This window comes from Cinclus cinclus, chromosome 2 (assembly GCF_963662255.1).
Source record: "Cinclus cinclus chromosome 2, bCinCin1.1, whole genome shotgun sequence".
In the NCBI taxonomy this organism is placed as follows: domain Eukaryota; kingdom Metazoa; phylum Chordata; class Aves; order Passeriformes; family Cinclidae; genus Cinclus; species Cinclus cinclus.
The window spans coordinates 102683292-102699091 of record NC_085047.1 but is presented as its reverse complement, the minus strand read 5'-3'; the positions used below and the strand labels follow the sequence as shown (position 1 = coordinate 102699091).

Below are 15800 nucleotides of genomic sequence, written 5' to 3'. Positions count from 1 at the left end.
TTTCTACATATGTAAGAGTGTAAATCCTAGCCAGAGGACCTTCACTTATCAGAAGGATGTACAAAAGACATAACAAATCTCTATCAATGATCAATTGGTCTCTATCAATCAATCTGATTCTTTAAAAGAGGAGCTTGAGTTTGCTGTAGGATACAGGTCACTGATGTGTAGAAGAGGAGCAGAGGATTTAGGTGTGGCACAGTGTGGCCTCCTGTGTTATGGAGGGCATTCGTGCTTGGGCATCTCGGGTTGGGATAAACAGGAGGGTTCAGACCTGGATATCACAGAGAAGTACCAGCAGTTTAAACAGGAGCAGGCTGCACTGTGCCTTCAGTGCACAGTGCTTTTGTGGTCAGTGTAGAATACTCTGGATACAGGAGTTTAGTTTTTTGTTTTTTTTTTCCATAACAACTGCTCGTTTGTCAATTCATAGTAAATTTGCTTGTTGCCAGTAATTTACATTTAATCTGACCCCTCAGGTTTTTTTACATTGGTGTTTTCAATTGCCCCACTATTGTGTCATGTCTGAGGGATGACCTTTGTTATAAGTAAAGTTTATAAAAAAAATTGGTACCAGAATGAGTATTTAAATGTTCTAAGAAAAATGTTCATGACAGATGGGCTATAGAAGCCTTTACTTATGACTTTTTAATGAGTTTATGATTGTGCAGGCTGGTTCTAGGTGTACAATAGATGGTGGAGCAGTGTCCTGGCATGAAGCTTTGCACTGTTCATCAGGCCCTTCCAGAAGCAAGGGTGGCACTGTGGGCTTACCTGAGCAGCCATGAAAGCAGCACTTCTGGCTGTGTACAAGGCTTTATTTGTGCTGGGAGAAAGCAAATCAGTGCATCTGTTTTATGTAAAACAACAAGAAAAACAAAGGAGGGTAAAGCAGGTCAGAGTCCTCGTCCTAAGGTAGCTGTTCTGCTGGAGTAGTTATGCTGCTCAGTATGTAAAACTTGGTGAACAAATGCCACTTTTGTCTATCAAGCTGTAAATCAGATAGAAGTCATGTGTGCCACAGAAATAGGCTTTATTTTAAAGGCTAGACCCAGAAACCAAAGAGAGGTTTAGGAGGCTGTGGTTAGAAATAACACCAGAACTAGGCAGTACTAGCACAAACCAAAAGGCTCATGAACTCTAGCCATTTTTTTTTTTTCTCTTTGGTTTTTTTTGGTCACATGCCTGACAGACAGCAGGGAGCATGTTTCCTATAAACCTGGGATAAGCTGATAGTGAAAAAAAGGAGAGAGGATGTGGAACCCTGCAGCAGTGGAACAGGAAAAGCATAGCTTTTGTCATGGGTTCAGAGGATGTGTGCAGTAGCAGTTCACGATCTGTGCCTCTGTTAGAAGCTGGGGGTCACTGCTACAGGAAATCTCCAAACCATCCTTCCCCCTCTGCTTGGTGACAGAGCCACTGGTGACTGTCTCCTGTCACTTAGAGCTGATGGGGAGAGCTCAGTCTTCTTGATCAGGGTGCCTGAAGGTCCCATGTCCTCCCTCTGTGTCTTGGACATGGTATTGCCCTAGAAGAAACTAAAAGCTAGTGATGCAGAAGCCAGGAAAATAAAAGCTATGTGGTTTCTTATTTTTTACTGAAATATTGTCACTTTGCTTTTTATAGAATATAAAGCTCATGCTATGAAAGTATACTGGATTTTAGTGCAGGCAACTTATTTCTGGTTGAAAATAATTTTTGTCTTGATTCTAGTTCAGTTGCTGGGAAACTTTGTTCCAACCTTGCTTCAGGATACATTGTTGGTTTTTTTTTTAATTATAGAACTAGAAAGTTCTTGAAAATCAGTTACATTTCTAACTAAGCACATGTATAATTCAATAACTCTTAACTAGTTTCAGTGAAAATGTCAGGAAATTACATAGGACTAACTATTGAATTGATGTACTGTGCAGTACAGTTTTATTTTGAGTTATTTAATATAAATGGATAATTGAACTCATATTGTTTGAAGTTACACGGCTTGCAGGAAATCATGGTGGCAGTGTCTCTTGAAATGTACAGTATGGTTTTTGAGAAAAGGGATTAAAGGAAGCACATTCTGTATCTCAGAGGGGTCAAAGTGCTCCTGACATTTCCATTGTCATCTAATAATTCAAATGTGTTGTTTCCTCTTTGCTGCATATGATTCTGGGCTCTTATTCCTGCTTCCATATTTAGCTTCAAGCAGGGAACATGCTACAGATTTTTGAACTGTGAAAGACTCATTATTTCTCAGCTTTCAACTCTTTCATTATGCATGTGTCTTGTTTTCAAAAGCTTTGATTTTGATTTAATCTCTTGCTCCCAGGATGCAAGAACTGTTGTTCCCTTCATTTGGAAGCCACAGATAAATCACCTTATAGTCTGATAGTGATTCTTCTCATAATTTTTCATGGCACTCGACAGTTCTGAGGAATTAACTGTTAGCTTTAGGATTTTGTACCTGCAGCAGCACAAAAAAGCAATTTTTTTTTGCATTTAGAGTTGTGGAAAAGGTTGCAGCAATTTTCTCAAGTGTTTTCAGCAGAGTTTCCTGTAAAGGTCAGAACTGCTATAGTGAAAAAACTGGAAACTTCGGTGTAGTGAAAATGGCAGATGTTCTCGTACTTTCCTAACTGTAACTTTTGTGGCTGACCTAGATCAACCATTTGCTCTGATTTCAAGGAAGCTTTTTGATAGAGAGGTGGAAACTTCAACATTTGAAGGCACATAAAGAGAAGAAACTTCTTTCTTGAAATGTAATAAATTATTCAATTCTGAGAAAAAAAAAGTTAAGTCTTGAAAACAGCAGTAGAAAAACTGTGTTTTCATAGCTGTTAACTGTTCTTTTTGCCTCTCTTCAGATTGACAAAGCATGTGCCATTTCAATGAGTAACAGTTTTGTACTTACAAAAAATAAAGTGCTTAATTTATAAATTTTATATGTTGAAATAGCCATTTAATAGGGCACAGGAATATTTGAATATATTGTATTTTACTATGTGATGGACTTTCATCACACTATGTAATTTGTTGTTATTTGAAGTTTTGTTGCATTGTAAAGCTGACAAGCTTAAGGGATAACATCTTTCAAATTTCCTGTGGCTTATACTGATGTAGGATAGGATTAGAGAAGATCCAAAAAAAAACAGCTCAGGTATTGTTTAGGATTTTGTGTTTCTTTGGAGAAACTATATTTCAAAGTTTGCTAGGAGAAAATAAGCTTTTCACAATGATTTGGCTGTTGGTATCTATGTGGTATGGTTGAATTCTAGTTACAAAATGTAGGGGGTTTTTTTGTATTAAAAGGTTGTACTAATTGTAAGGGTCTTCATGCCTCCATAATATCTTTGAAATCATAATATTTCATGAATCTTAGTTTATTTTTAAAATTCACGATTACTTTTTTCAGTATTTCTCAGCTTGAGGATGCTTCTTCAGAGTAAGAACTGCTTATCATACTGGAATCACACTGAAACCCATTTAGATGGGAGGTGGAAGCTGTCTTAAGATTCCTGGCATCAAGAGAGCATCTTTTAGGTTTAGTGGTTGAAATGCAAAGTTACTTACTTAAGGCTTGGGTTCCTGAGGCATAGCCTCTTGAAAATGATCTATTAACCTGAACCCACAGTTATCTCTGTGTGAGCTAGGAAAGAAGTGCATCATTTAGATCCATGAAATTTATACCAGGCAGTGCTCCAAAATCAAGAATCAAATAGCCCCAAAGATTAGATTTAGAGATTTTATTTTTGAAGCTGTTAGCACCCTGAAAGCCTACCTCTTTGCAAGTGGGTTGTGTGAGTGAGACAGCTGCTCATTCTGCAGAAACAGCTCACAAGAACAGAGAGGTGAAGAGCCAAGCACTGCACTCAGGATCCCTCTGAGCTCCTGTTCCTGAGGCTCTGTGTGGGGTTTACATTGACACCTGTCTTGTGAATTTGGTTCTGGGAGGGGCTCTCAAGGTTGTCGAGCCTGTTCCAGATAATGTCACCACAGGGATTCCTGGTGAAGGTTCTCATACTGTGATCCTCAGAGGAGACTCAGCATGGCTCACGTGTCCGGCTGTGCCAGTCCACCCACCCTGCTCTCCTCAAGGCGGGTTGGTCTGCACGGAGTGATGGCTGTATTTGATTAGGGTGTGAATATATCTGCTGTAGCCAAAAGAAAGAAACCAGTGCAAAAGTCCTGGTCAGGAGGTACACTGAAGTCCTTGCTGGGCAGGTCAATCTTCTCCCAGAATTTTAGGGCAATATGATGTAGTCAAATATCTTACCTGTCTAGTTTTTCCTCTCTTTTATTATGCAAGCTTCTTTTTCAAGACAAAGCAGTCCCTGAACTTGAAACTGGACTATTGCTTTCTGTTCATCCTCCTTTACCATTTAAATTCGACTGTTCTTGAACTGCTTATTCAGACTGAGGACTTTTATCATAGTTGAAAGTTTGCTTTCTACTTATTTGTGTACCTGGAATTTCTTTAAAAAAAAAAATCTGCAAACTTCAACTTGAAATCAGAGCTAGAAATAGATTTTGTCATACACTGGGGAAAGTTCCCACAAGCCACCTTTTGATATGCATGGGTTTGCAAGCTCATTTGCCTAATCCTTCCTCATGTGGTAGGCTTCAACTCCTTGCAGATCTGGAAGGACTGGGTTACAAAGAGAGATTTCTGTAACTGAAGAAGCACCAAACTTTTAGGGCCTCTGTAGTTCATTTACCAAATATGCAAGGTAGTCATGTTCAGTATATTTTTTGCAGTAAATAAAAGCGAGCTGACTTGGTATATCTGCTTGGCCAGAGCTGTTTATTTGTTTCCACTTTAATTTTCAGGAAGAAATGCAGTTTTGAGTAAGGCATTATGGTATTTTAGAGTAATAATCTATTTTTACAGAAGGTTGGAGTGGGGATAGATGTTGAGGGCTACGTCAATATTTCTGAATTGAATAGCACCAAAGGTCCCTTTGGCCTGAAGATAAGCATGCCTGGCTCTCTTTATGCCACAGCTGAAGAACGGTTTTAAAATCCTAAATTCCCCAAGGGTAAGCACTACAGAAGAGAAGACAGCAAGGAGGCAGAAGTGACATACTAGAGAGAGGCTGTAATATCGACACCAGTGTTTGCTACAGGCTACAGTGGTGAGGCTGCTGAAGGCTGGGGCATTTGTTTGGTTTTGTTTGTAAGTTTTAAGTCTTATGCTGTAGACTAAGACCAGGAATTTAAAAGATGTGCAAAAGTCTTAAAGATGGCATCACTTACTGCAGAATGCATGCTAAGCCACTTAGATATGCATTTCCCATAGGGTGTTGCTAAGTATGAATATGTTTCTGATAAGATTTTAGCTTAGACTGACCTTTATTTCTGTTTCATTATTTAGATAATTCTTCTCTTTTCCTATCAATGCCCTCCATGATCTGTAATTTCAAGCTGTTGGGGTTGATCATGTCGAGTTACTCTGGGCAGTAGCTATGAAAGATTATGACCCTTCTCATGAGCATCAAAGGTAACAGTAAAGAAAAGTAGCTCTAAACAAGTGTTAGAAAGGCACACAATAAAAGAAATCCTTAGACAGTTTTGGTGTCTGCAAAGTGCTGAACCTTCTGTATGAATTTCAGCTTAGTGGACACTCGGCACGTGTGTCTTCTTTTTGCAAATAGTGGATGAGAAAAAAGTGCAAGACTCCTCACCCTAAAAACAAACCCCAGTGTCTGGGAGTTGTCTTGTATTCCTTTTCTTTTTTCAGGAACCAAACAAGGCTTTTTCAAAAAGCTGTCAGCAGCAGCAAAGGCACCACTGTCATTCATCTGTAGACTAAAGGGTACAGCATTGGTTTCTGTTGTAGCAGACAGTTTTCTTTGTCAGTTCTGAAGTTACGAAAGGACTTTTTAAAATTAAAAAATATTGTACTGCTGTTTCAGAATTTGTGAATTGAGGATTTAATTAAATTCTGACATAAAAAAATGAAAAATGACATAGTAATGACACACACAGAAATCAAGTTCTGGGAAGATGGGGTCTTCCATAGGATGTTGCCTTGTGGTCTTGTTCACATGAGAATGCTGTTTGACTCACAAATTCTGTTTAAACAGCAGGTAATTTTTTAATACACAGTGACTTTGTCACCTAGCTGAAAAATAAATATAAAGCTCTGGGTGATGTCATTCATTAGAAATTTTCTGTTTTAAGGCTGTGAAAAAGAAGCTTTTGGAATAATGTATGTGTTAAGTCTAGTCCACTTATTTTAGAAAGTGATATATTCTTCTAAATGCATACAGTGTTCTTAAATTCTCACATGGTTCACTTTTTCACCAGACCTGTGTGCAATAATTACTCCAACAGCAGCAGCATCTATCACACAGATACCACACACCTTTCATACCCATATTCACATTGTTATTGCAGTTATGGTAACTGAGGAGTTGTCTTTTGGATACTATTTTAGCTGTGTAATGGCAGTGGATAAAAGATTTACTATACCTTCCATAGGCAGTAACTTAGAAAACTTTTATCTCTGCTAATGTCCTGGTAGACAGAAAATGCTTTGGATAGATGTAGAAGACTTTGTTAATGTTGTATAGCTAATAGGTCAGCTTCAAAATATCAGTTGGTTTGGGAAAATAAAAGGTTAAAAAAATTAAGATTCGTGTTTATGGTGCATCTTACAGAGAATAACTTAAAAAGTCTTGCTTTGCTTGATGCTGTTCACAGATGACAACTTCAAAAACTTCAAACAGAAATGTGCTTTCTATGCTTTATTGCTCATGTCTGATATGCTGGAAATCTAAATAAGATCTACAGTATTTCCTGTATATGGTACAGTGCTGTGGGGTTCTGTAATTTGATTGTGCATTGGGATGTAGAAGAGGGCACTGAATGGAAGAGAGGTTGAGGTTTTTATAATGGGAAGAGCTCATCCAAAGCCATCACCTGTCTCTGATGCCTGTTTAATGTAGATCTCTACATTTGCAGATGACATCAAACTGGGGGAGCAACTGACATGTGTGAAGGCAGAGCTCTCTTCAGAGGGCCCCAGGCAGGAACTTTATGGAATCCAGCAAGGACAAATACCAGTTCTTGCCCTGGCAAGGAGGAATGCTGACAGAAATCCTCCTTTACCTGGCACTCATAAGTCCACATCCAGGATACAGGATCCGTTTTGTGGATGGCATGAGAATTTAGCAAAAAGGAAAGATAGTGATGAGCTGTAGCAAGTTCTGTGCCTGTGGAAGCTGGAACACATGTTCCCTAAGGAGATGCTAAGGGAGGTGCGGGCTTGCTCAGCCTGAAAACAGGGTTTTTGGGGGGGGGGGGGGGGGGGGGGGGGGGGCTTCTGCTGCATAAAAGATTGTTATCCAGGAGATAGAGATGCACCCTTTGCAGTGATACCTGGTGGGCAGGACAGAAGAGAGCAGATGGGACTTGAGAAGGAAGTTCCAGGCAAGATGTAAGAAAAATTTTTATCATTATAAAGTCAGTCAAGCAGTGGGCTTCTGCAACCTCTCTTCTTGAGGTTTTCAAGACCCAGCTGCTCAAACAGCCTTGAACAGCCTGCTGTGACCTCAGAGGTGACTCTGCTTTGAACTGGAGTAGGGACCTTCTGAATTCTCTCTCAGCCTGAGTGCTTCTCTGTCTCTAGGACAAAACTTGGAGCCAGAACTATTTTTTTTCCATATATTTTGGGACATGGTTGTAAGCAAGTGGTTCAGCCTCTGTAGTGTGTCAGTTTCCTGTCTAGAAAGTGGAGGTAATGCTGTTTGTTTGCTTCAGAGGTGTTTCAAGATAAGTATCACATTTAATGTATCTTTGGATGCTTTGTCAAAGTGGGTATAGACAGCAACACAGTTAGGCTTTTAAAGTGTGCCTAAGAAGCAGACAGAGAGAGGGTACTGTGCATCTCTAACAGTAACTGTGAAGCTGTTTTCTGGGGATTTGCTTTAGTGAAACCCCCCCATATACATTTTCAATATATATTGTCAATCACCTTAAAAGGTAGTGAGCAGAAAAACGTGTCAGTGTTAGCAGCAGCTCTGACAGAAGTCTTGCTATATGTTTCTACCAATTATGGTAACATTTGTCAAATTTTCCTAGTTAATAGCTTTTTTTTACTGCTCTGATGGTTGTTTCTGTGGGCTTCTCATTGGAGGGGAAGCAGACTTAGCTGCTTTTACATCAGGAGCACTGTACTGGTTCTGACCTGTGTATCAAATGTGCAGCTCACTGCTTGATAAACTGAGATGTCTTTTTTTTCCCTCCCTCACACCTTTCAGCTTTGGTGATCTTTACTAAGAAACTTTTAATTAACTCTCCTATGATTTTCACACATAAATAAGGAGTTATTTTAAAAAGAAAAACAATACAGCCCTTTGGAAAAGGTTACTGAAAATTGCTTTCTTTTTGTGGCATTTCAACTATTTAAGAGTCTTTGAGGTAACATTAGAGCATGCCGAGGCGTGTTCATAGAAGTTTTAAGAAATCTTGAGATTTAGAATATTCTGTAATACCTTTTTAACTGATTCTTCCCCCCCCCCCCCCCCACCTTTCTTCTGCAGGAAATAAAGAAAGACATGAAGAAAGAAAATACTGCCAACAAACCACCAGAGAAGCCTATAAATGAAGTTTCCAATGGAAGCCCTTTACTGTTGTCTGAGACAATTATTAGAACCAACAAAAAAGGTAAAGTATATGGACATTAAATGCAGATTAAATTCAGGCCCTCCAAAGAACAAAATACAGTCATTCTTTGTTTCTAGAAATAAAGTTAGAATCTATTTAACTGAAAAGGCACAGCAGGAATAATAATAGTAAAAAATCGTTGTCCTCTTGGAGTGGCATATATGGATGCAAGTCTAATATTTCCACATTAATTTGCACAGACATCCCTTTCTTTTTAAGGAAATCCCTCCTCCATACATTTAATTAAGGAAAGCTCTATGAGGAGATTGCTAAAGCTTATTAAAGTAAGGATGTGGCAGCTTGCATATAGGGAGGGTTTTGCACAGGGATGTCAGTCTACATTCACATATTCATGCTTTATCTGGCATACAGAGCTCCAAAAAAGGAAAAAAAAAGTGGAAAACAAAAAATCTTATTGGGATTTGTCTTTCACTGTCTTTTATTTGAGACTGGAATGTGTGCTCTTCATGTCTGGCTTGACTCCCAATGCAGATTCCTATGTAAGGTTTTGGGTTGCTATAATGAAAGTCTCCAGATCTTCTGTGTCATTCCCTAGTTCCTACCCCTACTTTCAGAAATATCAAAACAAAACAAAAACTTTGCAATATATAGCCAGTATTTTTCTTTAGGTTATGTTTATGCTCCAGTTTGTTGGTAGGAGGACAATTGGGTCTGTGCAAGAGATGAGCCGTAACTTTTTCTGGAGGATTCACTCGACAGTTTCTTGCCTGCTTATACAGAATAATCTGCTGTCATTAATCATTGCCATAATGCAATTTCCATTTTGGCATGTCTTCTATACTGTTATGTGTACGACTGTTATGGACTTTTCCTCTTATGTGTTATCAGCTAACATATTATTTGAGATGCAGTTTCAGTAGAGTTCTTATAGTCCAGGTTTACAACTGCAAGTGAAGAAGAATTAATAATTTTTGCAAATTGTATTACTTGCTTTAAAATGTGACGCAGACTAACCTCTGCCTCTTTTGCAAGGATTGATATCCTCTGAAAGAAAAGATTGGAAATAAATCTCAGAAAACTTTTGTCTTTTGAGCTTTCAATGTCATCTTGAATTTGGAGACACGTCCAACATTTCTGCTTTGGGTCATAGATTTTTCAAGCAATAGCAGAATTAAATTACTAAGAATAATTATTTTTCATGGCTGCTATACAGAACCATATGAGTAGTTGGGAAATTATCTAGGGACAAAGTTTGTTCCATACTGCTTTAGCTGCTATTTGGAGAAGGCTAATAGCTGTGGCAGATGCAGAGATTTGGTTCAGTCACAAGGGGATAGCACTCCAAATATGATTCTTAGAGCACTCTCTCCTCCTCTTTCTTCCCTCTGGCTAGAAGCATTAAAGGATTCAGGAGAGAAAGATTTTTTCTGTCTCTAGCTGAAGAATACAAACCCTTGTATTTACTGAAAGGAGAGAATCAAAATCTGACATGATCTGTCTGTCAGTTGATGTAGGGGTTAGGTTTGGGAGTAGCAGATTATGTACTAGGATGTTATTTCATTGGACTTCATTTGTGGGGATTGCAATTCTCATGGCCACCTGTACATCATGTCGCAGTTCACTGTTCACATTGGCTGCTTCTCCACAAGCATTTCCACTGCTGCAGGCAGACAGGCACAGGGGGCTGTGATCTGGCAATACAGCCAAGGATGCACAGCACACAAGGCCAAGAGAGCTTCCTCATTTTTTCTGGGATCAATCCAAGCATGGTGCCATGGTAGCTTTAAGTGTGAGCAGCTGAGCAAATAGTTACTGCTGTGTTCAGAAAGAGTTTTCTAAGATCTATGTGGCCAATCTCATTGTGGAAAGTGTTGCCATATCGTACTGAAGAGAGGGCCCTAAATGCCATAGGTGTTATTTTCTTCAAGTGTTCTTGTCCTGGGATTTTTATTAAGTCCTAACTCAATCTGTTTACTGATCCCAGAATGTCACCTGAAAGACAAGAAAGAGGGTACAGGGTGTTTGTGTTTCGTTCATTGGTTGCTTTGTTTTACTTTTTTCTCTTTGTTGTTAGGAAGTGAGGAGGACAGGCATGCATCTAAAGGACTTTAGCCACTGTTCAGCAGTGAGAATGGCAGGCAATATTATTTGCTTGCTTGGGCAATGTAATCCTGCTGCTTGCAACTTCAGAGCAGATCCAGTGATGTGGTAGTGAAGCATTCTGTGCTGCTGCATTGTTTTTATTACCAAGATGATGATAATTGCTATTCTACTGCTGTACTGTGGCATTGTGTAGTTTTACTACTTAACTTCGTTGGCCTAATTTAAGTGTCAGCACTTTAGCAGGCATTTACATTTTGAGAAGAATCTTGGCCTCTTGGGCTTCTGGCTTGTGGAGAGTTTTTCCTTGAGAAATATTGACAAATGTCCAACAATGGTATTCAAGGAAAATAGCTAAGTTATTTGTAAGAAACATCTAAGTAATGAAGAGGAAAAGAATGAATTTCTGAACTAAAAAGGTTTTTAGGGATCCAACTTCATATCCTGTTGTCTCGTGCTAATTATTTCCAAGTACAGTATTGAAATTAGGTGTTCTAAGAATAAAATCAGTGTAAATTGAAGTAAGTGGCTGCATAATATTTATTTGCTGACAGGGGTTAAACCACAACAGTAATGGGTGTTACTACTTTGGATTACACATGTGGCACAGGAACAAATTAAAATTGGTGTAACCCCACCAGCAGAAGACTACCTGGATTATTCCTTCCATTACGTAGTGAGGGTTGAGACTGGTTGTATGTCACCATTTGTGGATCGCTCAGGTTTTTGTTACAAAAGCCAAGAGGAGATGGAAGGATTTGATTTTTTTTCTCCTTTTCACTGTGGGCACTAAAATCAGAATATGTCTCACCCTTTAATGTTTCTTGTTGACCACAAATATTAGTGACCTAATGGCAATGAACAGTAGTGACCACTGCTGTGGTGGACATAATTTAGGAAATGCTGTTACACCTGGCCTTGGTGTATTTGTGTAGCTGTTTCCTCTCTTTACAGGGTTATGAGTACCGTCTAGAAGTCAGGGCTACACATAAGAAATAATGGGGTTATTTTCTACATCTGCCACAGAGTTGCTACAGAGGTTTTGCAAAATCACTTAAACTGTTGGCCAAATTGCCACACTTATCTTCCTAAGTCAGGTATTTTAATATGTATTGATTTTTCAGATGGGCAGGACTTTATTTTTTCTGATTTATTGCAGTGACATATTCAGATTTATGAGTAACTTCCAGGTGTTTCAGGTGTCTCCGCCTTAGGCTGCCTATTGGCAAGACCTGATTTATACCTGCCTCATTAAGATGTTGAGATTTGTTCCAGCATGGTAGTGATGGCAATTAACATGTAGGAAACTGAGCATTTTAATATAGCACTTTAATGCAGTGGGCTCATGCTTTACCTCTGAAAGGCTCAGGAAAGGGCCATTTGCTGGAGTGTAGGGATGGGGATGGGGAAGCATGTTTCCAGGATGGGTGCCTCAGATGCTGCAGTATCAGCCCTGCCTAGGGAAAAAGGCTGTGGCACAGAGGCACCTGTCTGAAGCTGTAGGAATGTCAGAAGTTGGTTGGCTTGCATATTCATTGCCAGAAACTGGGAGGGATCATTTTTGCTTCTTCCTATAGCTCATAAGCCAAGAACATCCTTTCCTCACCACGAGTGGGTCTTTGAGTATAACTTTACCCTGCTTCAGATTTTTTTTGTTGGCATGTAGAACCATTGTTCTAAAACTTTTATAAAGCTGGTATTTTAAAAAAAATTAAAAATGGCTTTTTTCTGTTTAGAATTAGTACTGTTGCACTTTGGTAATAGCAGAGTGGGAAAGCCTTTCCTTCCCTGAGAACATTTTCAGATTATTTGAAAACAGCAAAATTTTTGCTATTGTTGCAATTATTTAATAATGTAAGAAAATTACAACCAGGTCTTGGAACAGAAAAACACTGAAAAATATATATATATTTTTTTCCTTATATGCTTTTCCAACATGGTAAAATTCCATCTCTTCTAAGTTAACTTTCAAAATCAAAAACCAGATCCAAAGTTGTGCAACTGTTTCAGATCTGTCATAAATGCAGTGTGATCTTCATTTAGGTATAAGAGGTCATAATGGAAACTTGCCTTCCATATGCTTTACCTGATAAATGACCATAGCTTATTTTAGACTAGTTTTGTTCTGATTTTTGAGTATCCTATTTTTAAGTATCTTATTCATTGTGCTGTTTTGTGTGTCTGGGTACAAGAGCCCATTTGCTTAGGTCAAGTTGCAAAACTGGAACTGATAGACTGTATTTTGTAAGTAAGCTAAAACAATTGTAATGTGAATAAACATATTTGAGGCAAAGATATATTGCCTTTTGAGATGTATTTGTTTTCTATAAACTGTAATTGCAGGCTGCATTGAGCCAGCAAATCTGGAACAGTTTATCACGTGTTACATGTTCTTAATCAAAGCCAAATACAGAAAGCAAGGAAAATTTTTTCTAGTTCTCTTGAGAATTTTTTATTTTACCTTCCAGCCTACGTGTAACTAATAGAGAGCATTTGGAGGCAATGCTAAAAGGGAGGTTTTCTGTAAATGGGTTTGATGATATAATAGGTTTAATTTAGGAATAAATAACAAGTCTGTTGTATGCAAAACTGAGACTTAAGCCCATTTTTGTAAATTAGAGAAATGGGAAAAGTATTTTGCTAGAAAAATGCTTCATCATTTTGTTCAATAGTTTTTTGATTATTTGGCTATAAAAAGGCATCCCATTTATTAGAAACACAAGCTGTTGGCTTCTCAGCATATGAATGTGTTGACTCTGAATCTTATATTAAATGATCCATGTAAGCTATGATTCTGGTCATATTTGAAGTTTCCCTTTCTGTTGAAAAATCTTTTTCATGAAATATTTTATTACCAAGAAGTGCAAGTGACTGCTTTTGTCGTGCTTGATGAAGTGTCTGACCCTCAGTATGCTCAGCTTTGGTTTTCCTTTCAAACACAGTAAGTTTGAGGGCCTTGATCTTTCTTCTGTTGGATTATTCTTCTGCTGTTCACACATTCAGGCCCTTTCTACAGACAGGCTTTGGTGTTCCCTTGCAAATACTGCCAGCTTCAGAGAAATTATTGCTAGCGGGGAAAAAAAATCCCTTTCATTTTTAAGATCAGCTAATTGGTGTATAATCAGTATACAGTTTACACAAATATGCACAAGAACATACTGCTCAGCCTATTAAGATTAAAATATGCATGGAACATATGACACCAACCAAAAACGAGACATAAAAAATTAATGGCACAGGAAACTTGAATGTACAAAATATTTATTCTTTGAGTTTAAATACTATATCTACATATGCATATGTAGTGCCTCAGATAAAACACATTTCCTTTAAAAGTACTGTTTTTTGTAAATAAGGGTGAAAATTATCCCAGTATTTAGGTAAGCTGTATTGCCCTGGAAGTCAATGCTTTCAGTTTAGAGAGGCAGGAAAAGACACCAGTCTGTGCTGGACATGTGGTTGTGCATTGAATGTTTGTTTTTGGTTGTTTTTTTTTTGGCTGTAAGAAACATCTTAGTGCTGTCTTCTTGGCAAGAGTGGATTGGGTGCTCACTTATTCTTTTCAAGCATATCTTGTTTATGAGTTCAATTTAAATAATGACTTTGGATATATGAAATCTAAATTTATTTTCCTGTGTTATAGTCTTTTGCTGCCCTGGTATTCAGTTAAGGTTTCATAATCTACCCAGATTCCAGTATCTTGTTCCAGTGGATCATTTCGTATTATTTACTGTTCAGTGCCCACCATTTTTTTTTTATCCTAATTGATTATCCTTTCTTTTAAATTACTCCTTTCTTGTAGTCTTCAAAATGCATGAATGCTAAACCCTGACTTACTCTCTGCAATTTTGCATAGCTGGATCCATCCACTGGTATGGCATGCTAGTATCATGAGGCTCTGTGCAGGAACAGCCTATAGAAACCAGAAGTAGAAATTGCTCTGTGTTTGAAGTGAAATTCCAGGTTAATTCTATCCTCTGGACATCTGTTTGCCTCAGTGACTCTCTCATGTGTCATATACTTAGCTCTAGGAATCCCAGTTATGGACCATGCTGGGAAACACTGAGCAAAAACGCAGCCAAGCATCAAGGAGCTGACTGTGCATACACCTTTTTGTGTCTATATTATGTATGAAACAAGGTGACAGATAACTGGAAAAAGAGTGAGTAATGCAAGAGAAGATGCAATATTTGGACAGTTGCTAGCAGGATGTTTTCAGGTTTCTTACAGTCAGAGCACATGTGTTTTAATAAAACATTTAGATCTGGATCTGCATTTGGAAACTGGGAGGTCACTATGGAGATAATTTGGACAATGATGTAGAATTTAATTTTATCCTGTTGGATGCTGAACAGGACAGAGAAGAGGCAGAAGACAACCTTTTCATATGGAGCCTAAAAAGATGTGTGAGAGCAGTCACTGCTGAGCATTCTCAGCAGCTTCCAGATGAAACAGAGGGAGGTAGTTACAGAGACAGATGTGGGCATCATTTAGTTTTTTGGTTGTTTTTATTTAAGCTAGACCCAGAATTATATTTGTTTCAATGAAAAAGCAGAGAATTTTTAAGGAAGAGTGTGAGAGCAAACAAGTGAAGTGGTGGAACAGGGCTTCTGGGAGTGTTGAAAGAATAAGGAGAAGAAAGTATTTGTGCAAGTAATTTATGTTTATGCACATACCCAAAAATGATGCAGAAATGCTGTTGAAGAACTGTTTAGAGAGTGGCAGCTTCTCCTTCATAAACCCTGAAAACTTTTTGTCTAATCAGCTAAAGGATTTTTGTAACACATTTTACATGCCTGAAGTATAAAATAGTCAGGTATATAATTTATCATTTGTATGAGCCAGTTGCGAGCCCACTTTTATCACAATTTGTGATAACTGTTCACAAGGTACTAGTCAAGAGCAAAGATGTTGTCAAACTCAGGTGCAAAATGTTTTTCTATTCAAATTTATATTGAAATCTCCTTTAAATAATGCAAAATCCAATACAATATGGTGGTTATTGAAGTAATAACAGCAATGAAACCTCCTCTTGTCTCAAAACTACATTTCCCCATCACAAAAGTGACTGTTGATTTTTCCACAAGGTTCTG

The 15800-nt window shown here is 38.2% G+C and overlaps 1 protein-coding gene across 1 annotated transcript in view; it reads left to right on the top strand.

Moving 5' to 3' along the window:
* The window catches only part of SH3KBP1 (SH3 domain containing kinase binding protein 1), a 184876-nt gene that overhangs the window by 44691 nt on the left and 124385 nt on the right, over positions 1-15800 (top strand). The window contains exon 2 of the mRNA XM_062515143.1: positions 8523-8646. Within this exon, the coding sequence (XP_062371127.1) occupies positions 8538-8646 (109 nt within the window). The 5' untranslated portion in view covers positions 8523-8537. The remainder of the gene's footprint in view (positions 1-8522; positions 8647-15800) is intronic.